We start from the raw sequence: 27,732 nt of genomic DNA, 5'->3' as shown, positions 1-27,732 counted from the left end.
TAAGGCTGATATCAAAGAGATTACTACCTCTTGTCCATTTCCATTTATTGAAAATACGATCTTTTTCCCATTGTGTATTCCTACCTCCTTCATCATAAATTAATTGACCTTACAAGTGTGGGCTTATTTTTGATCTCTTTATTTTTTTCCATTGATCTGTGTGTCTGTTTTTATTTCAGTACTATACTGTTTTGATTACTACAGCTTTGTAGTATATCTTGAAATCTGCATTGTAATTTCTCCAGCTTTGTTCTTTTTTTTTCAAGTTTGCTTTGGCTATTCAAGATCTTTTGTGCTTCCTCACAGATTTTAGTATTTGTTCTAGTTCTGTGAAAAATGCTGTTGGTATTTTGGTAGGGATTGCATTGAACCTGTAGATTGCTTTGGGCAGTACAGACATTTCAACAGTAATTCTCCCAATCCATGAGCATGGCACATATTTCTCTTTTATCTTCAGTTTCTTTCATCACTATTCTCTAGTTCTATAGAACTAAAGTATAGTTCCATAGTTTTCAGAGTATAGCAGGTCTTTCACTTTCTTAAGTTTATTCATAGTATTTACATTTTTTTGGTGTAATTATAAATGGTATGGTTTTCTTAATTTCTCTTGCTACTCAGTATATAGAAATGCAACAAATTTCTGTATATTAATTTTGTATCCTGCAATTTTCCTGAATTCACTTACCAGTTCTAATTGTTTTTTTGGTGGAGTCTTTAGGGTTTTTAAAATATAGTATCATGTCATCTGCAAAGAGTGACAGTTTTACTTCATCCTTACCAATTTGGATGGCTTGTATTTCTTTTTCCTCTCTGATTGCTGCAGCTAGGACTTCTAGTGCTATACTGAATAAAAGTAGTAAGAGTGGACATCCTTGTCTTGTTTCTGATCTTGTGGGAAGAGCTCTGTTTTTTACCGTTGAGCATGATGCTGTCAGTTTGTTATATATGGCCTTCATGATGTTGAGATATGTTCCCTTTAAATCCACTTCACTGAGAGATTTTATCATAAATGGATTGTCATTATTTTGTCAAAATCTTACTGTAGTAATCATATGGTTTTTATCCTTCCTCTTGTTAATGTAATATATCACATTGATTTACCAGTATTGAACCATGTTTGCATCCTGGAATAAATCCTACTTGACCGTGGTAAATGATTTTTTTTTTGATGTATTATTAAATTTTTTTGTGAGGAATTTTACATGTATGTTCATCAGAGACAATGGTCTATAGTTTCTTCTTTTTTGTAATGTCTTTGTCTGGTTTTGCTATCAGGGTGATGCTGGCCTTGTAGAATGAATTTGGAAGTTTTCCTTCCTTTTCTGTTTTTTGAGGTAGTTTGGGGAGAATAGGTATTAACTCTCTTTAAATATTTGGTAGTAATTTTGTGTGAATCTATCTTATCATGAATTTTGTTTGTTAGTTTTTTTATTACTCTTTCAATTTTATTAGTAGTAATTGGTTTGTTCAAACTTTCTATTTTTTCATGATCCAGTTTTGGAAGATGATGTGTTTCTAGAAATTTCTCCATTTTCTTCTAAGGTTGTCCACAATTTATTGGCATATAATTTTTCATAATCTCTTAAAATTCTTTTTATTTTTGTAGTGTCAGTTATTTCTCTTTGTTTCTCATTTTAATTATAGGAGTCCTCTCTTTTTCTTGATGAATCTGGCTAAAGGCTTATCAATTTTATTTTATTTTCAAAGAATTAGTTCCTGGTTTTAATGACCTTTTCTATTTTTTAATTGTGATTTCATTTATTTCTGCTCTCCTATTTATCTTTCTTTTCCTCTAGCTTTGGGTATTATTTATTTTTCTGTGTCTAGCTGCTTTAGGTGTAAAGTTAAGTTGTTTGAGATTTTTCCTGTTTTTTTTTTAAATTTTTGTTGAAGTAGGCCTATATTACTATAAGCGTCCTTCTTAGAACAGGTTTTGTTGCATTCCAAAATTTTTGAACCATTGTCTTTTCATTTTTCTCCATTTTTTAAAGTTTCCTTTTTGATTCTTGGTTGACTCATTCATTGTTTAGTAGCAGGTTATTTACCCTTCATGTATAGTGTACTTTCCAGTCAGTACTCTTTCCCATCTAGTCTGCACCCTTTACTACATGCAGTCATTCCTACCAATATCTGTACTGAATATCATATTGAATTGTATCGGTCCTGCTTTGTACTCTCGACCTAGGTTACAGTGTGGGGGGAGGCGAGGGTCATGAAATCAGTGCCAGGAAAGTGCAGGCTAAGGCCACTCAACAGCCCTCACAGATTGCTGAGAGCCAGCAGCCACCCATGAACAGCTCTGGAGAAAGAGGTGAGGTCCATGCTGATGGTCTTTTCCCCACCACAGAACGGTTGGAAGCCTCTTTGTGTTTCTTGTTTCTTCCTCTCTTCCCCAACACCCTTTCAAGTTTGGTTCTTTCCTCAATTATCCACCAGTCTTTTCCTCCAGAATAATTTGTATGAACATCCATACACAGTGCTTTAGTGCTTTTCACTTTATTTCAGCATTGACTGTACTCTCATTTTTTTAAAAAGATTTTATTTATTTGAGAGAGAGAGAGAGAGCGAGTGCACAAGCAGGGGCAGCAGCAAATAGAGGGGGAGAAGCAGGCTCCCTGTGGGGCTCTATCGCACAACCCCGAGATCATGACCTGAGTCCAAGTAGACACTTAACTGACTGAACCACCCAGGCACCCCCCAGTTTTGCCCTTTGTACTCCTACCATCCTTGATTTTTGTTAGAATAGGCAACATAAGCAATTACCTGCAGCAAATATATTTGGAGCCTTCCCTCAACAACCAAGTCCTTCTTCATCCTACACTGAAATGTGGTGATAATAGAATTCAAAGAGAGACGTTTGGACATTGGCATACTTAATATTCCTGGAGATTAGACCCCAGGCATTTAGGTCAATTTTTAAGCACTGGTCATTGTGTTTTCTGTACCTATTTTTTGTAAATTTTCACCACATTATTTATTTTTGTTTGCCATGTGCTTAAACAAAGGTCTTGGGAGGACAGCATCTCTTCAACTCCTGCCAAGTGTCAGCAGGTAGAGAGCTCATAGATTTAATAATTCCTAAGAGAAATGTTTCTGTGTCCCACTCTTCACCTTTTTGGACTCTTTTCTTTATCTGGGACGTAAAAATAATATTTTTTAACTTTTTTTTTAAAAGATTTATTTATTTATTCATTCATTCATTCATTCATTCATTCATTCATGAGATACACACAGAGAGAGAAAGAGAGAGAGAGAGAGAGAGGCAGAGACAGGCAGAGGGAGAAGCAGGCTCCATGCAGGGAGCCCAACATGGGACTCAATCCCAGGTCTTGAGGATCAGGCCCTGGGTCGAAGGCCGGCACTAAACCACTGAGCCACCTGGGCTGCCCCTAAAAATAATATTTAATGTATCTACTTCACATCAGTAGATAGTAAATCTGATGATGACTTTTAGGATTTAAAATTTACTTTTTCTGTAATTACCAACTGACTTCTAGTTCCAAGGTTGTTGTATTTTTTTTTTTCTTTTTAACTGTCATTTTTTTGGTCATTTTTTTTTAAAGATATCTTTTTTTGTCCAATTGCAGAGTTAATTTTAAGTAGAGTTATGTTTAGGACTTCATTTATAGTCAGGCACACCAGAAATGGACATTGTGTTTCAGTGTACTTACTTTCAAATGAAACATACCACTGTGAAAACATTTTATGACTTTTTTGTTTTTGTTTTGTTTTGTTTTTTGGTTTGCTTTTCCTTGGGTTGACAATGAAATAGGTAATAATAGATTTTTAAATATAGATATAGTTATTAGTAGAGAGAAAGGAAAGAGCCATTATTGTGCTGATTTTGAAGAGTAATAATCTCTTCAACAGATGGTAGTGGGAAATTGGTTATCCACATGCCGAAAAGGAAATTGGGCCTGCCCTTTGCATTGTATACAAAAATTAAAATGAATTAAAGACTTAACTATAAGATGTGAAACTAAAAAACTCCCAATACAAAACATAGGGGAATACTTCCTGTGCTTAGTTTTGGTAATAATCTCTTGATTGGTACCAGAAGCATAGGCAACGAAGGAAAAATAGGTAAATGGGACTATATCAAACTAAAAGACTTATCATAGTAAAGGACAATCAGCAGAATGATAAGGCACCCTATGGAATTGAAGAAAATACTTGCAAGCCATATATCTGATAATGTGTTAATCCAAAATATGAAAGAAACCCTTCAATAGCAGTGTTAATAATAATAATAATTATTATTAACCACCACCTGGTTAAAAATTTGGCAAAGGATTTGTGAAAAGATACTCTTCAAAAATGACATATAAATCAACAACAGGGATATGAAAAGATGCTCAACATCATTAATCATCAAGTGCAAATCAAAGCGTAAATCAAAACTTAAAGTGCAAATCAAGTGCAAATTCAAAACTAAAATGAGCTATCATCCCACACCTGTTAGGATGGCTGTTATTTAAAAACAACAACAACAAAAACCATGAAATAGCAAGTGTTGGCAAGGATGTGGAAAAATTGGAACCCTTGTACACTATTGGTGGGAGTGTAAAATGGTGTGGCAACAGTGGAAAACAGTGTGGGTGTGCCTCCAAAAAATAAAAAATGTAACTACCATATGATCTAGCAACCCCGCTTCTGGGTATATATCCAGAAGGACTGAAAACAGAATTTCAGAGAGATACCAATGCACTTGCAGGTTCATTGTAGCGTTACTCACAATAGCAAAGATAGGAAAAAATCCAAGGGTCTATCAACAAATGAATGTGGTATATACACATGAAAGAAAGAAAATATGCCATATACAGACAGCCTTAAGGAAGAAGAAAATCCCGCCATTTGCAAAAATACAGATGAATCTGGAGGACATTATGCAAACTGAAATAAAACAGTCCCAGGACAAATAGTGCATATTTCTAACATGAAGTATCTAACAGTCATATGTACAGAGAATACAATAGTGGTTGCCAAGGCCTGGAAGGTGGGGGAAGTGGGGAATTGTTCAGTGGGTATAAAGTTTCATCTAGGCTAGGAGTGCCTGGCTGGCTCAGTCAGTAGAGCATGTAACTCTCTTGATCTCAGGGTTTGGAGTTTGAGTCCCACATTGGACATAAAGCTCACTAAAAATAAAGTTTCAGCTATGCTGCTATACAACCTGCCTGTACATAACAATACAGTATCATGCATTTCAAACTTGAGAAGTGTTAAGTGTTACTACCAAAAACCCCCGAAAAAGACACAAGGAAGCTTTGGGGAAGTGTGTATACATCTATTACCTTGATTGTGGTGATGGTATCATGAGTGTATGCATATGCCCATATGCCCATATTCATCAACCTGTACACATTAAATATGTATAGTTCTTTGTATATCACTTATATCTCAATAAAGCTATTGAAAAACCCAACATACCTTTCAGCAGATTGATGTGAATCTGATGATCAATGCTTTATTGTACACAAATTATAGTATCAGATCTGCAGAATACAAAAAACCAATTTAATTGCAATGTAAATAATGGGTTTTAGGGGGCTATGACTAAAGGAAGAAAATTCAGTTAGAAGGGTTTTTTAGTAATCTAGTTATCTAGTTAGTAATCTATGCTTAGATTCCTGGTTTGAGCAACAGGGCAAGTAGTATCCTCTGTCACCTAGAGGGAAGAAAAAAAAAACTTTGAGGGGAAGATTTCTCTGGGAAGATAATGAGATCAGTGTGGAGCAGTAGGAATATGAAGTGTCTGTTAGCCCTGTAGAGATCATCTGTATAGCCCTGGCTGAGCAGTTCTGGAGGTCTCTACGTGGCCTAAAGAAATATGAGAATGATCATAGGTAGAGAAGATGGTTACTGAAGCTTGGAGTGGTAAATATACTGCCCATGGAAAGAAAGTATTTCAGTTTACTCTGTGTAACATATCTATGGATACATATGAAACAGTGTAATGGCAAACTATGAGAAAGAACTGTGATTTTAATAACATAAAACATAATTTGCTTGCTATCTGTAAATAACAGTAGCCTTAGTGAATAAAATGACAAAGGTCATAAATATTTTTATATCAGGTAGTTGACTTCAGTTTACTTAAATATTTATTGAGCGCTTTTGGAATTTGTGTTGCTGTCATTAAGTGGTGGTATTACAAAGGAAAACGTATCCCTGAGAAGAACTGCACTTACATCGTTTGTTGTAAGCCAGGAAGTTACAGTATCAGGTTTGCAGAATACAGATATCAACCTAATTATAAATAATGGACTTCAGGGGCGTATGACTAGGGACAAAATCCAGTTCGAAGATTGTTTTGAGTGAGACAACTAATAATGTTCAGTTTTACATTTGAGATAGGGTATTGGGTGTTCTGTGGTAAGGTATGTGAAGTCAGTGATGGCATGTCTGGATGTAGAAATAAGATTGGGGGCGGTTATTGTAATAGTGCATAATACTAGAGTAAATAGAATTACCAAGAGCTATGCTAAAAATAAAAACAGGTCTTTAGTTATCGAATGTATTAGGTGTAAAAAGAAATCTGTAAGGATCACAGCTGTTTTTATGTTTGGATATCTAAAGAATTGTGACGCGTTTAATGAAAGAGGAAATAAAGTACAGCCCATAGTGAAAACAAAACAAAACTTGAGAGTTTGGTTTCTGATTTCTGGATTTTGGCATCCAACTTGTAGATAAGTATGGTATTCCAAAAGAGAACAAGTTCTTGTTCTTGTTCTTAACTTTTTCCCCCGGTTTATTTAGGTTGCAGAGTGAAACCTGCTTTGTGAAACTGAGCCATGACTTCATCTAGGTGTAAACTCTGACTGAAGTGATGGGTTTTCCTTAAGCACATAGAAGTACAAAATATACCTTTAAGGAAATGAGTACTTTTTTCTTACATTACTCAAGGTGTACTGCATTCTCATATTACTGTTTTTTATCAATTATTTAGGTTAAATACATTTATAACATTTTCAGTGATTTTTAAAAAAAAATAAGTTTTGCTTATTTCAAACAATAATATATTTAATTCTTCCTTTAACCTTTTCGTTTTGGATGCTTTTAATATAAAAATATTTAGTAAATAGTGATACCTTTTAACATTACTTTATAAGAAACTCTTGTCTTTGTTTGAAAATAATTATAAATTGATTTTTTACTTTTTTTATTTTTTTTATTTTTTTTTAAAGATTTTTATTTATTTATTCATGATAGTCACAGAGAGAGAGAGAGAGAGGCAGAGACACAGGCAGAGGGAGAAGCAGGCTCCATGCACCGGGAGCCCGACGTGGGATTCGATCCCGGGTCTCCAGGATCGCGCCCTGGGCCAAAGGCAGGCACCAAACCGCTGCGCCACCCAGGGATCCCTAAATTGATTTTTTAAATCAGTAATGGTAGGAGTGCCTGAGTGGCTCAGTCCTTTAAGCTTCTGACTTTGGCTCAGGGAATGATCTCAGGGTCCTGGAATGCATGCTCGCTCGCTCTCTCTCTCTCTCTCTCTCTTCCTCTTCCTCCCCCTCTCTCAAATAAATATATAAAATCTTTAAAAAATCAGTAATGGCTTTAGGTCTTATTGTTAGTGAAAATGTATTAATTCCCATAAAAGATTAATGTCTGAAATACTGAATTTAGTCATTGGCTAAAGATTCATTTAATATTAGAAGAAATCTTATTTGTAATTTTTTCGAATTATTAGAAATGTGTAAAATCTAGTCAAAAATGTTATATTACATATTTGAAAGTTGGGAAGAGAGTAAATCTTAAAAGTTTTTGTCACAAGGACAGAAAAATTTTTTGTAACTTTGTATAGTGACAGATAACTAGACTTATTTTTTTTCACAGTGTATACAGATAATTAAGTAGTATACCTGAGACTAATACAATGTATGACAATTTTACCTCTTTAAAAAAAAGAGTAGAACCTTATAATATCTACAGATTCTTCCTGGTAATGAAAAGTTTCTATTAAAATCCTATGCTTCTGTATTTATATCGGTCTTTGTCAGTACTGTCTATGGTGCCTGTGTGCATGAGAAGACATTTTCAGGGATGACGTGTAAAATTTCTTTACAGGCGCTAACAGATAAACATTTGCAATTGATTTTGATAAAGGGGAACACTAACGTTCAGCCCCAATTAAACATTTTTCCCCACTCACCAAAAGATGCATTATTCTCTTTAATAGATCCATATTATAAAAAATGTACTGCATTATTATTTGAATTTAATCAAAAACTTTATGGGAAAATATATGTAGAACCTTTTTATACTCTGCCTAAATAAGTCTGTAAAGTTAATAATTTTTAAAGCAATTTAATCGAATTAAAAATAATGCTGCACTTCATAACTGCATACTAGATAACTTGATAACTTTCATATAAAATTATATAGACACTATGCTCAATATGTATATAGTATAGTCACTAATAAAGTACCTACATGTCATCTTGTATTAGTAATTATTCTATAAATAGAGTACAGAATGCATCATAATAAAAATAAATATGGTCTTTAAAAAACAATTCCTAGTAAGATGCACTGTTGTAATGACAATCAAAAGATTCTGTCAATGCTAATGGAGATGAAGAGACATGAAGCGGGTAGAGTTGACTCTTGTTTACTAGAATAGTTTCAGCTGAAATGAAACAGAGCTTAAAATTTATAAATAGAATTGTGTTTTAAGTGAAAGATTATCTGCTGTTGATAAGAGTGTCCTGCAACTTATGCAGCTTTTATCTGTCTTTCACAGAGTTCCTTAATAAGCATTTACAGTCAGTTTTTGGCAGCCTTAGAATCACTGAAGGCCTTCTGGGATGTTATGGATGAAATCGATGAGAAGACTTGGGTACTTGAGCCAGAAAAACCTACCCGGAGTGCAACAACACGCAGAATTGCACTAGGTAAGAAAAAGGATTAAGGAGGCTTTTCACGTATGTGTGTTTGTACTTTGTATTACTTAGGAAAATGGATCTAAAGAGGACGTTGGACTCTTAGGTGAGACTTTTTTGCATGAAGTCAACGATTAAAACTTTTTGGGATGAACTGTGGTTTATTACTATGTATTTGAATGTAAATATTTCAGGAGAAAAGGGCAAGTACTGAGGTATTTCATTATAAAAGGTGATGATCCAATGGAAGTATCATTCAGAGATACTGTTTAATTAGCTTCTAATTAGCACAGAAATAGTGGAACAAGTTTTTCAAGACTTACATTATTGCTTAGGAAAAAAATTATAATAATGGAAGTCTTCATCCATGAATCTAGATAAGATTGACATGAACAGATCTGGGAATATTTTCTGACAAAATTGAGAGGATAAAAAAAGCTGAAGTGGGCCATGCATGTCATTGAAGAGTAAATAGAAAACACAAAATAATAGACATATTTTAAGTATTTTCTTTACTATAAATACATATTAATGAATAATATGTGATATAACTAAATATCCCTGCAATATTACCATATTATCTTTATTATAAAATTATTACTGTATTTTCATTATGAACAAGTAATATATGTTAGTTTTAGAATTCAAGCTGTCAATATTTTAGATATATTAAGCTATATTTGAGTTCACAGTAAGTAGTGTAGTTTGATGATTATACCTGTTTATGTTTCCTTCGTGTTTTTCTTAGCCCAAATAAATTGTTAAAAGGTATATATTCCAAAGGATATTACAAAATTCTGTTGTGAATCATATCCACATTATAAATTTTTATAGTTTTTCCCCCAGGCATAATAGATTATCTGGGAGAAAAGTAACATGTAATTATGAGAAAAGGAAGGTATTGTGCAGCAGTTCTACAATTAGTATTGTTACTCAGTCTAAGAAGTCTAATGGTATTTAATTTGGAATAACAAATTATGGTATATTTGTAAACAAATAGATATTAATGAAAATATTTTCATCAAAGAACTATAGTAATTAATTTCCTTCATGGCTCCATTTAAATAATTTTTTTGATCAGGTAATGATTAAATATCCCTTTATTATATTTCTCATTTTCAGCATAAACAACCTGGTTTTTATTCACTCTATATATACCTTCAAGCTCTTTTTATTTTCCCTTCAAGCATTGATTTGCCTTTTTAAGGCCAAGCTTTTAGCAAATTAATTGAAGTATATTAAATAATGTACCCACTGTTAAGTAATTTCTGGGGCCTTTAGTACATGACATTGCTAAAGGCTAATATGGAATTTGTGCTCATGGTAAAGAATGTGTAAACAAATGAGATTATAAGTTAACTTGTATTTTCGTTTTTCCCATGAATGATTTGTAGTCATTTTTTAAATATTGCATGATTATCTTTTTGTCAGGTCTGTTGTAATTGAGCTCATATTATTGCCAGCCTTAGCCAAAAGCTAATGCTATAGTATATGAAATTTATCAAGCCATTTTTACTGTAAAAATAAAATCCAATTAGACTTTATTTATAGTTATATTAATGTATACCTTTAAAAATAGTAAAACTTCTGAAATTAATACAATATTCCTGCAGATAGAGTTTATAAAAAGAATCTGGTGCCAAGTAGAAATAGATTTTCTTAGATTCTGTAAACAGTTTAGTTGTTTTTGTTTATGTATTGAATGAATTTCTGATTTAATATGGATAGAATCCATTGTTAACTTACAATAGAAAGCTTCACATGGGACAGAAGAACTCAGTAAAGATTTTTTTCTATATTTTTTTATTATTCTTTAAGTTTTTAAATTCCAGTATGAGTGAAATCACATGGTATTTGTGTTTCTCTGACTTAGTTCATTTAGCATAATATTCCCTGGCTCTATCCACATAGTTGCAAATGGCAAGATTTTATTGTATTTTATGCCTGGGTAATATTTCATTGTATATCTATATCACCTCTTCTTTATCCATTCATTAGTCGATGGACCCTTGGCTGTAGATAATTTGGCTTTTATAGATAATGCTGCTGTAGACATCAGGGTGCGTGTATCCGTTTGAATTAGTATTTTTGTATTCTTTGGGAAAATACCTCATAGTGCAATTGCCAGATCGTGGGGTAGTTCTAATGTTTAACTTTTTAAGGAAGCTCATACTCTTTTCCTGAGTGGCAGTACCAGTTTGAATTCCAACCCATAGTGAGTGCAAGAGGGTTCCCCTTTCTCCACATTCTCACCAACACCTGTTTATGTTGTTTTTAGTCATTCCAACAGGTGTGAAGTGGTATCTGATTAGAGTTTTGATTTATATTTCCCTGATAAAGAGTGATTTTGAGCATCTTTTTGTGTCTGTTGGCCACCTGTATGTCTTTGGAAAAATGTCTATTCATATCTTCTGCCCATTTTCCCATTGGATTATTTGTTTTTTGGGGGGTGTTAAGTTTTATACATTCTTTTATATTTTGGATACTAACCCTTTATCAGATATGTCATTTTGCAAATATCATTCTGTAGGCTTCCTTTTAGTTTTGTTGTTTCCTTCTCTGTGCAGAAACTTTTTACTTTGATGAAGTTTCAATAGCTTATTTTTGCTTTTGTTTCCTTTGCATCAGAATACCTGGAAAGAAGTTGCTATGGCCAGTGTTACAAAGAGGTTACTGCCTGTGTTCTAGGATTTTTATGGTTTTAGGTCTCACACTCAGTTTGTCTTTCACCCGTTTTGAATTTATTTTTGTGTTTGGTGTAAGAAAGTGGTTTAATTTTATTCCTTTGCATGTTTCTGTCCCAGTTTTCCCATCACCATTTGTTGGAGACTATTCTTTTCCCATTGGATATTCTTTCCTGCTTTGTCAAAGATTCACTGGTCATATAGTTGTAGGTTTATTTCTGGATTTTCTATTATGTTCCATTGACCTGTGTGTCTGTTTTTGTGCCAATACCATGATGTTTTGATCACTACAGCTTTATAATATAATTTGAAGTCTGGAATTGTGATGCCTCTAGCTTTGCTTGTCTTTTTCAAGATTGCTTTGGCTATTCAGGATCTTTTGTGGTTCCATACAAGATTTAGGATCATTTGTTCTAGTTCTGTGAAAAATGCTGTTGGTAGTTTGCTAGAGATTACATTAAATGTGTAGATTGCTTTGGGTAATATAGACATTTTAACAGTATTTTTTCTTTTAATCTTCAATAGAATGTCTATTTGTGTCATCTTCACTTTTTTTGATAATTGTTTTATAGTTTTCAGAGTGCAGGTCTTTAACCTCTTTGGTTAGGTTTATTCCTAGGTATCTTGTTTTTGGTGCAATTGTGAGACTGATTCCTTAATTTCTCTTTCTGCTGATCCATTATTGGTGTATAGAAATACAATAGACATGTGAACGCTAATTTTGTATCCTGCAACTTTACTGAATTCACTTATCAATTCCAACAGTTTTTTTATGGAGTCTTGTGGGTTTTGTATATAGAATACATATCATCTGCAGAGAGTGAAGGTTTGACTTCTTCCTTGCTGATTTGGATGCCTTTTATTTCTTTTTTGCCATCTGCTGTAGTTAGGACTTCCAATGTTATGTTAAATAACAGTAGTGAAAGTGGACATCCCTGTTTTATTCCTGATCATAGAGGAAAAGGTCTCAGTTTTTCCTCAGTGAGGATGATATCTGTGGATTTTTCATAGATGGCTTTTATGTTGAGGTATGTTTTCTCTAACTCTACTTTGTTGAGAGTTTTTATCATGAATGATGAATGTTGTATTTTGTCAAATGCCTTTTCTGCATCTATTGAAATGATTCTTATCCTTCTTTTAATATGGTATATATATCCCATGGATTGATTTGTGAATATTGAACCACCATTGCATTGCAGCCCAGGAATAAATCCTTCTTGATTGTGGTGAATGATTTTTTTTTAATGTATTTTTGTATTCAACTTGCTAGTATTTTATTGAGAATTTTTGCATCCATGCTCTTCAGGGATATTGACCAAAAGTTCTCTTTTTGACTGGAGTCTTTATCTGGTTTTGGTATCAGGGAGATGCTGGCTTCATAGAATGAATCTGGAGGTTTTCCTTCCTTTTCCATTTTTTGGAATAGTTTAAGAACTATTCCAAATAGTTGAGAACTAGGTAGTAATTCTTCTTTTAAAGTTTGGTAGAATTCACCTGTGAAGCCATCTAACTCTGGACTTCTGTTTGTTGGGAGTTTTTGGATTACTGATTCAATTTCTTTGCTCGTTATCAGTCTGTTCAAGTTTTCTGTTTCTTTTTTATTCAGTTTTGGTAATTTACGTTTCTAGGAATTTATTCATTTCCTCCAGGTTATCCCAGTTTGTTGGCATATAGTTTTTCCATAATATTCTCTTATAATTGTATTTCAGTGGTTTTGGTTGTTATTTCTCCTCTTTCATTGTGATTTTATTTATTTGGACCCCTTCTCTCTTTTCTTTTGGTAAGTCTAGCTAGAGGTTTATTATTATTATTTTTTTTTTCTCAAAGAACCAGCACCTGGTTTCATCAATCTGTTCTTTTTTTGGGGGGCGAGGGTGTTTATTTTTAGTTTTATATCATTTATTTCTGCTTTAATATTACTTCTTTCTACTGGCTTTAGGCTTTGTCATTATTTTTCTAGCTTCTTTAGGTGTAAGGTTAGGTTGTTTGAGATTCTTCTTGCTTCTTGAGGTATTCCTGTATTGCTGTTACATACTTCCCTCTTAGGGCCACTTTTGCTGCATCCCCAAGGTTTTGGACTGTTGTGTTTTCATTTTCAATTGTTCCCATGTATTTTTTAATTTCTTCTTTTATTTCCTGTTTGACCCCATTCATTGTTTAGTAGCATGTTGTTTAACCTCAATGTATTTGTGGTCTTCCCCAATTTTTTCTTGTGGGTTGACTAAGTTTCATAGCATTGTGTTCAGAAAAGGTGAATGATATGATTTTAATCTTTTTGTATTTGTTGAGGCCTGTTTTTGTGACCTAATATGCAATCTATTCTGGAGAATATTCTATATGCACTTGAAAAGAATGGGTATTCTGCTGTTTTAGGGTTGAATGTTCTGAAAATATCTGTTTAGTGCATCTGGTCCAGTATGTCATTCAGAGCCATTGTTTCCTTGTTGATCTGCTTAGATGATCTATTAATGTAAACGGGGTCCTGAAGTTCCCTATTACTGTTATCTCTCAGCTCCTTTGTTTTTAATAATTGTTCTATATATTTCAGTGCTTCTACTGAAATATATAGAACATAAATATTTACAATTGTTAGATGTTCATGTTGGATTGTTTCCTTTATTATGATATAATGCCCTTCTTTATCATCTCTTGTTATAGTCTTTGGTTTAAAGTCTAGTTTGTCCATAGTTAACAATAGAGCTACCCTATGGCCCAGCAGTTGCACTACTAGGTATTTATCCAAAGGATACAAACATAGTGATTTGATGGGGCACCTGCACCCCAGTGTTTATAGCAGCAGTGTCCATAATAGCTAAAATATATGGAAAGAACCCAGATGTCCATCAACATATCAATGGATAAAGAAGATGTGGAGTGGTGTGTGTGTGTGTATCTCTGTGTGGGTTGGAATATTACTTAGCCATCAAAAAGGTGAAATCTTGCCATTTGCAATGACATGGGTGGAAATAGAGGGTATTAGTGCTAAGTGAAATAAGTCAGAGAAAATTACATTATTTCACTCAGATGTGGAATTTAAGGAACAAAACAGAGGAGCATAGAGGAAGGGAGGGTAAAAATAACTTGAAATCAAAGAGGGAGACAAACCATAAGAGATTCTTAACTATAGAAGACATATTGAGGGTTGCTGGAGGTGTGGTGGGTGGGGGAATGGGGTAACTGGGTGATAGGCATTAAGGAGGGCAAGTGGTGTAATGAGCCCTGGGAGTTATATGCAACTGATAAATCACTAAACTCTACCTCTGAAATAATATACTACATGTTAATTGAATTTAAAAAATAGTCTAGTTTGTCCGATATAAATATGGTTACTTCATCTTTCTTTTGAAACCCATTTACATGATAAATGTTTCTCCACCCCCTCCCTTTCAATTTGCAGGTGTTTTTAAGTCTAAAATGAGTCTTTTGCAGGCAGCATATAGATGGGTCTTTTTTTTTTTTTTTTTTCTTTTACCATTCTGACACCCTGTCTTTGGATTGGAGCATTTAGTCTATTTATATTAAAAGTGATTATTGATAGAGAATGTTTTGATAAAATTTCATAAAAAATCATAAACATGTTGTTTTTACCATTTATTGTGTTTGGTCTTTTTATGTTTGACCACAGTTCTGCTTTTCAAGAAAGTCATAGAAGTCATTTAGATAATTATTTCTCAATCTTGCTATTTTTTTTAACATTAAAGATCTTTATCACCATATAGATAATTTTTATTTAAACTGCAATAAAATTCTGACCAGAATTCTAGTATAAATTAATTGTAGTAACTCAGTGAATTGACTGTGTATTTTGAAACTCTGGATGGATCCCCAAATCTTTAGTCATAATCGTAATTTCAAAATTTATATTAGATTATAAAATACTAATACACTTATTAAAAAAACTATAAAACATTAGCTAATCTATCCTTTGGTACAATAAGTATCCAGATAAGTGCTCCTTTACTTTTTGCCTGATGAACTTTTCTACTTCTATAAACTTTAATATTCTTATATTTTAGAGAATAGGGCTTCAATAAATATAGAGGTTGACCCCAGGCATCCCACTATGCTTCCTGAGTGCTGCTTTCTTGGAGCTGACCATGGTATGAGATCTCATATTTAAGTGTTTTTAACAGAGTCATAAAATTATCTTGCACTGTTAAAATACTCTAAAATATCAATATATATAGGTAATCATTTTAAATGAAAATGTCTCATCTTTCTGAACTATGTACTTTTGTAGTTTTTAAAACATACATGATTTAGATTTTATAGTTAAGTGATTAGCAAGTTCTGTATTTAACAATATTGTATATTTCAAAGCTGCCAAGAGAATACATCTTAAATGTTCTCATCAGAAATTTGTAACTACATGCAGTGATAGATGTTAACTAAACTGTGTAGGAAGTGTATCGTAATACATACATATACCAAATCATTATGTTGTACACCTAAAACTAATACAATGTTGTATGCCAGTTATATCTCAGTTAAAAAAAAAATTCTGTGCTAAATGTCACTTCACAAAGTGAGAGCAGCAGACGCTAAATTATTAAACTCTCTTTTCCCCCCATCTGAAGTGGTAAAACCGCTGGGAATTAAACTGAGCAGAAACATACATTTGTGGTAGGTAACTTTGCAATACAATTATGTTTTCTATTAATTTGCAAATTTAGTAACAAAATTCTTTTCATGCTTTCAGGGATCCAGAAAATAGTCTGTTACAAAACTTGAAAGATGTTTTAGAAATAGATTTTCCAGCTCGTGCTAACCTGGAAAAATCTGTAAGTTTTATCAGTGCTTTGATATTCCAAACAGCATAGCATAATGAAAGTTAAATGTTCATCTTTTAGACACCAGAGAAAAATGAGGCTGAAAGGGAGGGAATTGGAAGAATATTATAACAGACTTCTGAACTGCAAGCAACAGTAGCATCAAAGAACTTGTTAACCTTTGATAAGTGGTTTAAGTATACTTTTTTCATGGTCTTCATAGCAGTAAAGTGATTAATGACAGACATCTTTATTATTAAAAATAGGGGGAAAGGTCTAAAGTAGCTAATGAGATGTTTGGATATTCTATTACTATCTACTTATGAATCATTGAAATAAAGTTTTAATTAGCTTGATGTATTTGTGAAAGGTGGCTGTACAGTTTTTAAAAATGAATAGACATTACTGTGTTGCAAAAATAATAAACTTAGAATTGATTTTTGATAAAGCTGCTGAGAGGTTGTAGACTCAAAGTGGTGGGGATATTTTTGTCTTATTCCTTTAGTTATAGAATTTTGAAGTTTAGTAATCACTAGCTAATGTCAGTTCTTCTCTTTGCATACTACTGTGCCATTATATTGACGTACAATATGGGAAAACTGAGCCCAAAATAGAATCTCTTTTTGAGGAGATCTGTGTGTGTGTTACTTGTTGGATGAAAAAGGAAGTATTCTTTTCACAAATAGCTTTTCTAAGGTGTTAAATAGTGATGTAACTATTTTCTGTAACATAGTGATATAGCTACCTTTATAAAAACTTTATATAGTTAATATTTATATGTATTACTCATTTTTTCTTATTTTATCATGTGTATTTTAAACACATATGCTTATAAATATTTATTTTCTTTTGAAGGATTTTTCTATGGATTGTGGGATTTGTTATGCCTATCAGCTTGATGGTGCCATTCCTGATCAAGTGTGTGATAATTTACAATGTGGACAGCCTTTCCATCAAATATGCTTATACGAGGTACAAATAAAAAAATAACCTTGTCAAGACTTTTTTGGCTACCATGACATAGGAATATAGGAGTCTAAAATCTATTTAGTGAATGGTGATCTCTATTGCCATAAGCTTCTTTACCAGTTCATTTCCAGATGCTCATGTGCTTTCATTTTTTTCATCCTGGTCACTAATAAGTGAAGAAATCCCAAACAGGGAAAAAAAATACCTAGAATATGTTCATGGACTGCTTATTGATGCTCACAAATCAAATTGATGTTATCTTGGTTTCTTCAAGTAAATATCTCCTGTAATAACCACAGCACAAACTCTGTAGACTCATCCAAATGGGAGTAGTGATGGCAATAAGGTGAAAGGGAAGTAGCACTATCAAGTCTCTATTACTTTTCAGAGTGCACAAGTATAGACTAAATGTAAGAATCTTACATTTGATATTGAGAAGAATGCATTAACCTTTTACTATTTACTATATATGAACTCTGCTTTCATTCCTGTGTAGTCACTTGATCTCTATAGCATTCATGTTAGTGCACAGTTGACATGATTAACTATATATGCATATATATGTAGAACATCTTGTAGTTGTATTGTGCTTTGTCTTAATATCACCTCCCGTTTTTGTGCTTAAGAGATGGCAGTGGTGTTATCTGCACTTTAACAATGGAGAATGTAGAGATGTCAATTTATCTTATATTAAAATCATAAAGTACCAGGTCTAATTATAGAGATATTCTTAAGGGAACATATGCTTTCTTTTGTAATAATGAATATTCATTTAATTTTTAAAAATGGACTACTTCATGCTTCTAATTAATGGATTGAGAATTAACCCAGTATTGGTGATTAAGACCTAAATATTCAAGAGCCTATGGTATCTTTTATAGCAGCAATGCTTAATTTGTAATAAATGATTTTAGGTGGGGTCTGTGAACCACATGGACTTGTGTGCATTATTTTTGTGACTGTTTTGGGAGTTGAGAAAGTGCATAAAGGGGCCCATAAACCAATGGCATTGACCTTGAAATCCATGCTGGTCTCCCCTTGTTATTCAGCATATTACCAGTCTGGTATTGGTTCAGGATATGTTCCCTTTACTTTTTGTAAAAGAAAATTAAGAAGGCAAATCTTTTAGAATATGTACTCAAAGGATGTGCTATTTGGAGTATCTGTGATTTGTAATCATGCTGACACTGCTCCCTTTATCTTCTCTTTTTAAAATCTTTAGTGGTTGAGAGGACTACTGACTAGTAGACAGAGTTTTAACATCATATTTGGTGAATGCCCATATTGCAGCAAGGTAAGAAAATCATTAATCACATTTCATATAATGTGCCTAGCTTTTAGTAACATGTTTTGGAAGATTAGTTGATATGCTATATCTATCTATCTTTCTATCTAAAACATTTTGTTACATCTTTTTTAAATTGCTCCTTTGACCAAAAAAAGTATTTTCTAAACTGTATCATGACACTATTTTCTAGTACAAAGCAGTCTTATTTTTAGAATGTCCACAAACTTACTTTGTTAAAATGTGTTCTCTTTTTACAAGCCAATTACCTTGAAAATGTCTGTGAGGAAATCCTGAAATAAGAATGTAACATTTCTGTGAAGAACTGGCAACTTTAAAAATTATCAAAAGGATTTTATTTGAGCTCTTCAGAGAAAATATAAAGCAAGACATACTAAAGTCAAAAGAAAAAGAATGATGAAGCCATAATAATACATGTCTGCCTTTGTCTCTTCACTAAGAGTAAAGTCTGTGACCTCCAAACCAGTTGTAGAAGTAGAGGAAGATCTTGAATTATTGACTATATCTGGCCTGGTAAAATCTTGATAGGGTTCATAAAATGAATTTGGGAATTGTATACTACTGGCTTGTTGTGAAGAACTTTTTATTTCATTCAGACTTTCTTCAGACTCATAATACTTCTGTCTTCTTCTTGTGCTTTCCTATAGGGAAGAAAAAAAATATATCAATCACTATATATATGGTGTTAGGTTTGGGTTATCCTAATACTTATTTTGTGTATTCTGTAAGAATACTAAATAAAACATGTTACACAAAAAGAACAAATTTTTGTATATTTTTCCCGAGAAGTTTTAGGTCCTGGATCCTATGTTTTATCACATTAACCAACCAGAATCTAGTTAAACTGATTGGTTCTTTCAAATCAGCAAATGGGCCATCCCATAAGTAATTTATCCTCTAAAAATATGAAATATGAAAACAATTTTCTTGGCAAGACAAAAAACTGGGCTTAATCTTACATGGGCAGGACAGTCATAATTAGAAAGCTTTTTGGTCATTAATAATTAATGATTCTAAAGGAGCCAAGGCAGCAGAACAAGATGGTGGGGGCAGTGCTACATGTCCGCAGAGCAGTATCAATCAGCAGCCTCCTGCCCAGGCTCCGGAGAATGACGTCTTCCAATAACAGAGCTTGAGAAGACAGCTGGTTAAAATCCTTATTTGTCCTGAAAGTTGATCCAAGAAAAGATGCTCATTCTAATCTCCTAGCCAAAAAGGAAACAAACAGGCTCTACAAATTATAGTTTTACAGTGTTAAACTGAAATGCCTAGAAGCACACAACAAAATTTGTCAAGAGATGTTGCCAGAGATTCATGAAGATAAACATTAACTTTGTACTCTGGTAGGGACTTGGAACATACTGTATGGCAAGCAGGATCAAGTTGTCTACCTGTGGAGGTATGAAGGAGGATATCCTCATAATAAATCTCTGGATAAACATAAAAATCAGGTATTTGTGGAATTCCATAAGGCAAGAAGCAACATGCTTATTTCTTAGGAAGAATCAGCCACTATTCCATGGGTAGGACCTAATATACGTGAACTCAGATCTTAGCAACTCCAGCCAGAAACTGATTGCATAGGGCAGTTACTATTTAGGCAAAATGTGGGTTTATTTTGTTTTGTTTTGCTAAACTAACCTTACACATTGACTGAACACAGTCTCAGTCAAAATCCTAACAGGCTTTGGAAATGCACAGGGCCCAAAGTAGCTAAAACAACCTTGATAAAGAACAGAATTGAAAGAAACATTCCTCAATTTCAAAACTGACCACAAAGCTAGAGAAATCAAGACAGAATGGTTCTGGCATAAGAACCAGTATTCAGATCAGTGGAATAGAACAAAGTCCAGAAGTAAACTCTCACATATATGAGCAGTTGGTTTCCAACAAAAGGACCAAGGACAGGTAATTTTCGACAAAAGTGTGGAAGACACTGGACATCCTTGCAGAAAGATAAATTTACACCCCTACCTCATTTTACACAAAAATTCTAGACCTAATAGCTAGAATATAAAACTTTTAGGAAAAAACAAAATCTTTGTCTAACTGTAGGACCCAAAGAGTTCTCGTATATTTGTAATTCAAAGGACATCATTTAAAATAAAAAGTCACAGGGTGGGAGAAAATTCTGCAAATCATTTATCTGATAAAGGACTTGTATCCAGGGATCCCTGGGTGGCGCAGCGGTTTGGCGCCTGCCTTTGGCCCGGGGCGCGATTCTGGAGGCCTGGGATCGAATCCCATGTCGGGCTCCCTGCATGGAGCCTGCTTCTCCCTCTGCCTGTGTCTCTGCCTCTCTGTCTCTCTCTGTGTGACTATCATGAATAAATAAATAAAATCTTTAAAAAAAAAAAAAAAAAAGGACTTGTATCCAGAATATGTAAAGAAGACTTGAATAGTTCTCTAAAAGCATGTGAGAAGATGCCAGCATCATGGATTATAAGACAAATGCAAATCAAAACCAGAATGAGGTATATCTTACCAATGGCCATTATCAAAAGAACAGAAAATAACATGGTGAAGATAGATTGGAACCCTTGTATACTCTTGGTAGGGCTGTAAAATGGTGCAGTCATTATGGGAAACAGTACAGAAGTTCCTCAAAACATTAAAAGTAGAATTACCATATGATCCAGCTATCCTACTTCAGATATATATTCAGAATTCAAATAAGTTTCTTGCAGAGATGTTTATACACCCATCATAGCATTATTCCCAGGAGCCAAAAGGAAGAAACAACCCAAAGATCTATAGGTAGATGAATGGATAAAGAAAATGTGATATAAGCATATAATGAAATATTTTGCATCCTTAAATCCTACCACATGCTACAATATGAATGAACCTTGAGGACATTATGCAGAGCAAAATAAGCCAGTCACAAAGGGACGTATATGATTCCACTAACACAAAATATTTAAAGGTGTCAAAATATCAAAGTAAAGGGGTAGTTGTCAAAGTGGAGGGGAACTGGTATTTAGTGGGCCTAGAGTTTCAGTTTTGCAAAATGCAAAGTTCTGGAGATTGTTTGTTATACAACAGTATGAATTGTACTTGGCACTACTAAACCACACAATTGAGGTATATGCTTTCTACCACAACAAAACATAAAATTTAAAAATAGTGATTCCCAAAGTTCATCATGACATCCGCATCTTTTACCCAACATATATGCCATCTATTTGGTAAATAAAGAGGCTATTTAATAACCAGAGGAAACTACCTGGGAACAGACCAACCACTATAGACTGAACAGATACAATATATGTAAGTTCCAGGAATTTCTTAAGTGTTTTTAACATCATTCCTGTTGGCCAGAGCTCCAAGAATCTGTTTCCTGCTTTCAAATTAGCTGGTTAAAAGTTCTGTTTCTGCTTCACATTGGTGACCTGACCTTCCTTGTACTATTTATCAAGTCAGGAGGGATTTAAAAACAAGGCAAAATATTTCAATCTTCATTTGATGTATTACCATCATTCCTCACAATAGCTACTTTCTCGACCTCTAAATGACCATTCTTCAAACTTGAGCTTTTTTACTCTCACAAAAGTCACTTTCAGGATAGAGTTTTAGAAGGTAAAAAGTAACTTCTACATAAGGTATACATAAGGTATATAAAACAAAATAGATGTCTTGAAGCACTTTAGTTAGCTCTTCTACTTCGAAGAAACTATTGAGAGTCAAATAACTGACTTTAAGCTACTCTTTACTGCCTGAGAGCTAAAAAGTCATCCTATCACCATTTTCCTAAAGTTTTGTTATCTTTGATGCACCTGGCTGGCCCAGGGTAGAGCATATGACACTTGATTTTGATCATGAGTTCAAGCCCTATGTTGTCCATGGAGCCTACTTAAAAAAAGGTTTCAACTTTATTTGCTATAAGCAAAGTAAGTGATAATTACTCCCATAAAGCACTGTTCTTCCACAAAGAAAAAGAAAATATGCCATCAAATTGTATATTTTTAAAGGCTGAGACCACTGGGAAGCTAACTTAAGTAGCATTTACATATACATGTGGAAGTAGATGATAACCCACCTAGATAAGAAGTCAAACTACTAGAATTTCAAGATGGAATTGTCTACTATATAACCTGTGTGCCCAGTCTCTCTTTAAGCAACAACTGATATCAAATAGGAAGGCGCTCATGTAAGGATTTAACCACCAGTTGTCTTCAGTTTACTGAGTGATCTGCTTGGGAAAGATAGTCTGTGGCATGGGTTGTAAAAATGTTGTGAGCTGCCTGTTTTGTGAATAAAGATTGGAACACAGCCACACTCATTTGTTTATGTATTGTCTATGGCTGCTTTTATACTGAAATGGTGGAGTTGAATTATTCTGACAAAGAGTAGGCTGTAAACCTAAAATATTTACTGTCTGGCTCTTTAAGAAAAAGTCTGATCTATGGCATAGTTTTTCAAACATTAGAAAAAGCATACAAATCATTTTGGGATCTTGTTAAAATGCAGATCTCATTCAGAAGGTCTCACATGAGACCTTAGATTCTGTGTTTCTAAGAAGCTCCAGGTAATGCCAATGCAGCTGGTTGGCACAGCATACTTTCAGTAGCAGGGGCTTAAGGTATGCAGTAATCTATTCTGCTAGTTTAGTGTTTCCCAACCTGGGACAATTTTGCCCCACAGGACATTTAGCAATTTCTAGAGAGATTTTGGGTTACTATGACTGGGAGAAGGTACTACTGGCATCTACTGGATAAAGACCAGAGATATCCTATAGTGTACAGGATAGACCCTTAACCCAGCTCAGTATGCCCAGAGTGATGCTGTGGAGAAACCTTGAATTCTGAGCAAGTTACTAGCCTTGAATGCATATCAGAGTCAATTAAAAACCTATTAAAAATATCAATATCTCCTTTAGTTCTGGCCATGAAAAAATGGGCATCAGACCTTCTCTCCTGCTGATAAAGCCCATGAAATGAACACAATAGAGCTGGACAAATGAAGCAACCTATCAGGCACAGAAAACAAACAAGGCTGTCATTCTTGAAAAAAGGAAAAACCACCTAGATCTTAGGCTACAATTTCAGATGACCCTTACCTTAGATCAGTCTCCAAAAAGCCCAAACAAGTCAGGACCTGACTAATAAGTTGAATCACCAATAAACTACCTCCCAGGATAAAAGTCAGCACTCTTTAAAGGAATACAATAAAATGTGGAATTTCAAGACCTGACTTGTATTCATAATATTCAGCATATAATAAAACCTTACTATACATGAGGAACAGGAAAATGTAAAAAGGAGAAATAGATGTGACCCAGATGGTAAAATTTCAAACAAGGACATAAAACCTCTACATAAGTATGTTCAAGGACTTAAATGAAAAGTTAAATATAATTAGTGAACAGATTGAGAGACTCATCAGAGAAATGGGCAACATAAAATACTGCTTGAATGGAAAAATACATGAAATTTAAAAATCCACTGGTTAGGTTTAATAGCTAGAGGTCAGGCAAAGGATTAGACTGAAGCACAAGATAAAAGACTAATTTGGAAAATGAACAAAAGCCTCAGGAAAGTCCTGTTGAGAAAAAGTAAAGAATTCTAACTTACATGTACCTGGGTATCTGAAGAAGAATCAGGATTAAGGCATGAAACAAATCATAGGTCAAACTTTTCCAATTTGATGACAGTTATCAACCCACAGATTAAAAAAAAGCTCAATGAATCCAAAGCAGAATAAACATAAAGACAACCATATCTAGAAAACCAAAGATAAAAAAGCAAATATTAAAAGCAGCCAGAAGACACACACACACACACACACACACACACACACACACACACAAGTCAGTAAGAATAACTGCTAACTTATTAGGAAAAAAAACCTACAGAAGACAGGAAACAGCATCTTTTAAGTTCAGAACGAAAAATTCCATGTCCAGTGAACCCTTCATGGTGAAGTTGAGGGGCATCTAGTTCCAGACAAGACAGTAAGTATATTCTACTCTATTCTTTCTGCTTAATTACTACTAAAGTTTTTTTGGACAAAGAGCAACTAAGAGAACTTTCTGAAAGGTACAGAATAGAAAGGAGATTGGATAAGGACCTTAGGACACAAGGAAGGACCCCGCCAGAAGTCTCACCCCCAAACACCTTCTTTTGATGCCTATTTATCCCAGCCTGGTCTATCATGTAGTCTACATTTGAAACAACAAAATGCACAGACAAAATAAGGTCCAAGAAAAAGCCTGCTGTCTTTAAACAATGGACCAGCAGGAGGGCAAGTACACAGTTCAGAGCACTTTTGACTATACTGTATTCTAGATGAACATCATGAAAAAGCTATATATACCCTTTCTACTTCCCACTAGGTGATGTGGAAACTGTGGGGTGGAGTCCTGTCAAGTATTGCCACCTTGTGCTAACCAGGAAGCATACCTGCCCCTCCCCACCAAGGACTGAGACTCAAGTGGAGCCCTGTCAGCAAGACCATCCCCACACTAACAAAGCTGTAGCCTATCCCACTGGGGTTATTTATGAGTCAGAACCCTGTCAACCATTTCCAGCCTATATTACTGCAGTGGTACTTCCCCCTCCTTACCAGATACTATGGAGACCAAAGGGCAGAGCCTTTTAGACTGTTCTCCTCTGCACTAACATAGGCAGAAGCAGTACCTCTTCCTCCCCAACAGGCACTGTGGAAATTGTGCAGTAGAGCCCTAAGGGCCATTCCCACCTGCATTAAGCAAACATCAGCAAAAAGCAGCAACTCTATTTCTCATTGGCCTCCAACACTGGAGAGGAGCCCTATTGATCCATCATTGTCATGCATTAAGAAAAGGCAGTACCCCTACATCATTCTAAGTAGAAAAGCCTGTTCTAGGTAATTAACAGACTACAAGAGAACTAGCTAAGCTATAGAAAAAAATTATGACACCAGACACCAATGGGATGTATCTGATATTGATAGAGCACTCCGCCTCAAAACAGCAGAATACATGCTCTTTTCAGTTGGCATTGGAACATTCGCCAAGACAGACCATACCCTAGGTCATAAAATAAGCCTTAACAAATTTAAAATAAAATTATACAAAGTATATTATCAGACAATAATATACATTAGACATCAGTAACAAAATGGGAAAAATCTTCAAATACTTATAAATTAACATACTCTTAATAGCCAAAGCATCAAAAGAGGTCTCATGAAAAAGTACAAAATTTAACAAAAATACAATACAGAAGGATTTATGGGATGTAGTTAAATCAGGGCTTAACAAGACATTCATAGCATTTAATATTTACATAGACAAAATGAAAGGGCTCAAAACAATAGTCTAACTGCCACCTAAACTAGAAAAAGAAAAGGAAAATAAACCAAGAATCAAGCTGAAAGAATACGAAAGTTTCCACAAACACTTGAAAATTTAAAAACATTCTTCAGAATGGGTTAGAGACCTCAGATAAACTTAAAAACCTATTGAAGTAAATTAAAATATATCAAAGTATATAAGGTTTGGCTAACAGTGCTAGATGTGAAATCTATATATTAAATATTAAATCTATATATTAAATACCTAGAAAAAAAAGAGAAGTCTCAATTCAACAATTAGAAACATAAGTTACTATCTCAAGAAACTAGAAAAAATATATAGCAAAAAGAATAGAAATCAGGGAGATTGACAATAGAAAAAGAAAAAACTCATCCTTTGAAAAAACCAATAAAATTGATAAACTCTCAAGATCTAGAAATATTTCTACAGACCCCATAGCCATTTAAAGGATTAAATAAGGGAGTACTATGAACATTTCTACACATAAAAATATGACTGCTTAGATACAATGGGCCGATTCTTAGAAAACCACAAATAATCAAAGCTAATTCAAGATGAAATAGACTACAGGTAAACTGTGGTCCACAGTCCAAGTCCAGCCCACCACCTGTTTTTGTAGAGCTACCAAATACGAATGAGATTTTGTGACATTTGAGAAATCATATGCTCATACTAATTGATACAGAAAAAGCACCTGATAAAATTCAATACTCATTCATAGCTCTTAATATCCTAGAAAAGCAGGTGAACTTCATCAACTTGATAAAGAACATGTACCAAAAATCTACAGCTAACATCATACTAAAAGGTGGAAGGTGAAAAATTGAAAACAACTCACATACCCTTCAACACTACATCCATACTTTAGAATACTACTTACCAAATTAAAAGGAATGAACTAAACTACTGATAGATAACATGCAACACTCAGGGCATGACCTTGAGGGCATTACAGAGAATGAAATAAAGCCCACCTCAGCTTAGGTCATGATCTCAGAGTCCTGAAATCAAGCCCTGCATTAGGTGCTCCACTCACTGGGGAATCTGCTTATCTCCCTCTCTCTCTGCCCTTCTCCCGCCTCCCGTTCATGCTCTCTCTTCCTTCCCTCTAAAATAAATACATAAATCTTAAAAAACAAAAAAAAATTCCTTTAATATTTATTGTAGTATAGGTTTCCTAGAAACTAATTCTATCACTTATCTGTCTGAAAATATCTTTATTTCACCTTTTTTTTTTTTGGTGTGGGGAGAGCTGGAACTGTATTTTACTTCTGAATATATTAACATTTTATTTTAAAGTAATTGCAACACTCAGAAATTGAAAAAATAGCAAACTGCTGTGTACCCTTCACCCAGATTCCCCAGTGACATCATCTTAATAACCACATTATAATTTTCAAAACCAAGAACCAGTTGTAAACTCAAATCTATGGAAGGTCTGAAGAATTCCAACAACAGCAAATATGGGGATATTTAAGACTTTTTTTTCTTCCTCATTAATTTCTTTGAAATGAGATTTTTATTTTTTAATTTTTAAAAAATATTTTATTTATTTGACAGAGACCGAGTAAGTGAGCACAAGCAGGGAGAGCAGCAGAGGGAGAGGGAGAAGCAACTTAACCAACTAGATGCTACCCAGTACCCCTAAAACTGATATTTTAAAGCACAGTAACTGTATTATGGAATTAATTATATACGTAAAAACAAAATGTATGACATCAATAGCACAAAGGATGGGGGATAAATGGAAATGTGTTTTCATAAGGTTCTTACATTATATGTGAAGTGGTTGGTATATTAGTCAAGGTAGACTATGGTATGATAA

At 34.0% G+C, this 27,732-nt stretch overlaps 2 protein-coding genes across 9 annotated transcripts in view; one reads left to right on the top strand and one right to left on the bottom strand.

Annotated features, from left to right (window-relative positions):
• The window catches only part of FANCL (FA complementation group L), a 112,410-nt gene that overhangs the window by 69,505 nt on the left and 15,173 nt on the right, over nt 1-27,732 (top strand). For 3 of the 5 annotated variants that reach the window (XM_072768445.1, XM_072768443.1, XM_072768444.1), the window contains 6 exons: nt 8,744-8,894; nt 15,583-15,666; nt 16,144-16,189; nt 16,266-16,347; nt 17,191-17,307; nt 18,527-18,598. In XM_072768445.1, coding sequence (XP_072624546.1) covers nt 8,744-8,894; nt 15,583-15,666; nt 16,144-16,189; nt 16,266-16,347; nt 17,191-17,307; nt 18,527-18,598 — 552 coding nt within the window. Of the gene's footprint in view, nt 1-8,743; nt 8,895-15,582; nt 15,667-16,143; nt 16,190-16,265; nt 16,348-17,190; nt 17,308-18,526; nt 18,599-18,850; nt 19,376-27,732 lie in introns of those variants that run through there. The other 2 variants (XM_072768447.1, XM_072768446.1) reach the window with 1 other exon arrangement.
• VRK2 (VRK serine/threonine kinase 2) overlaps nt 18,923-27,732 on the bottom strand; it is a 215,714-nt gene continuing 206,904 nt past the window's right edge. For all 4 annotated transcript variants that reach the window (XM_072768449.1, XM_072768452.1, XM_072768448.1 and 1 more), the window contains one exon: nt 18,923-19,251. In XM_072768449.1, coding sequence (XP_072624550.1) covers nt 18,958-19,251 — 294 coding nt within the window. In that variant the 3' untranslated portion in view covers nt 18,923-18,957. The remainder of the gene's footprint in view (nt 19,252-27,732) is intronic.

The sequence above is a fragment of the Canis lupus genome, chromosome 11, assembly GCF_048164855.1.
Source record: "Canis lupus baileyi chromosome 11, mCanLup2.hap1, whole genome shotgun sequence".
In the NCBI taxonomy this organism is placed as follows: domain Eukaryota; kingdom Metazoa; phylum Chordata; class Mammalia; order Carnivora; family Canidae; genus Canis; species Canis lupus.
This window is presented reverse-complemented; position numbering and strand designations above follow the sequence as displayed.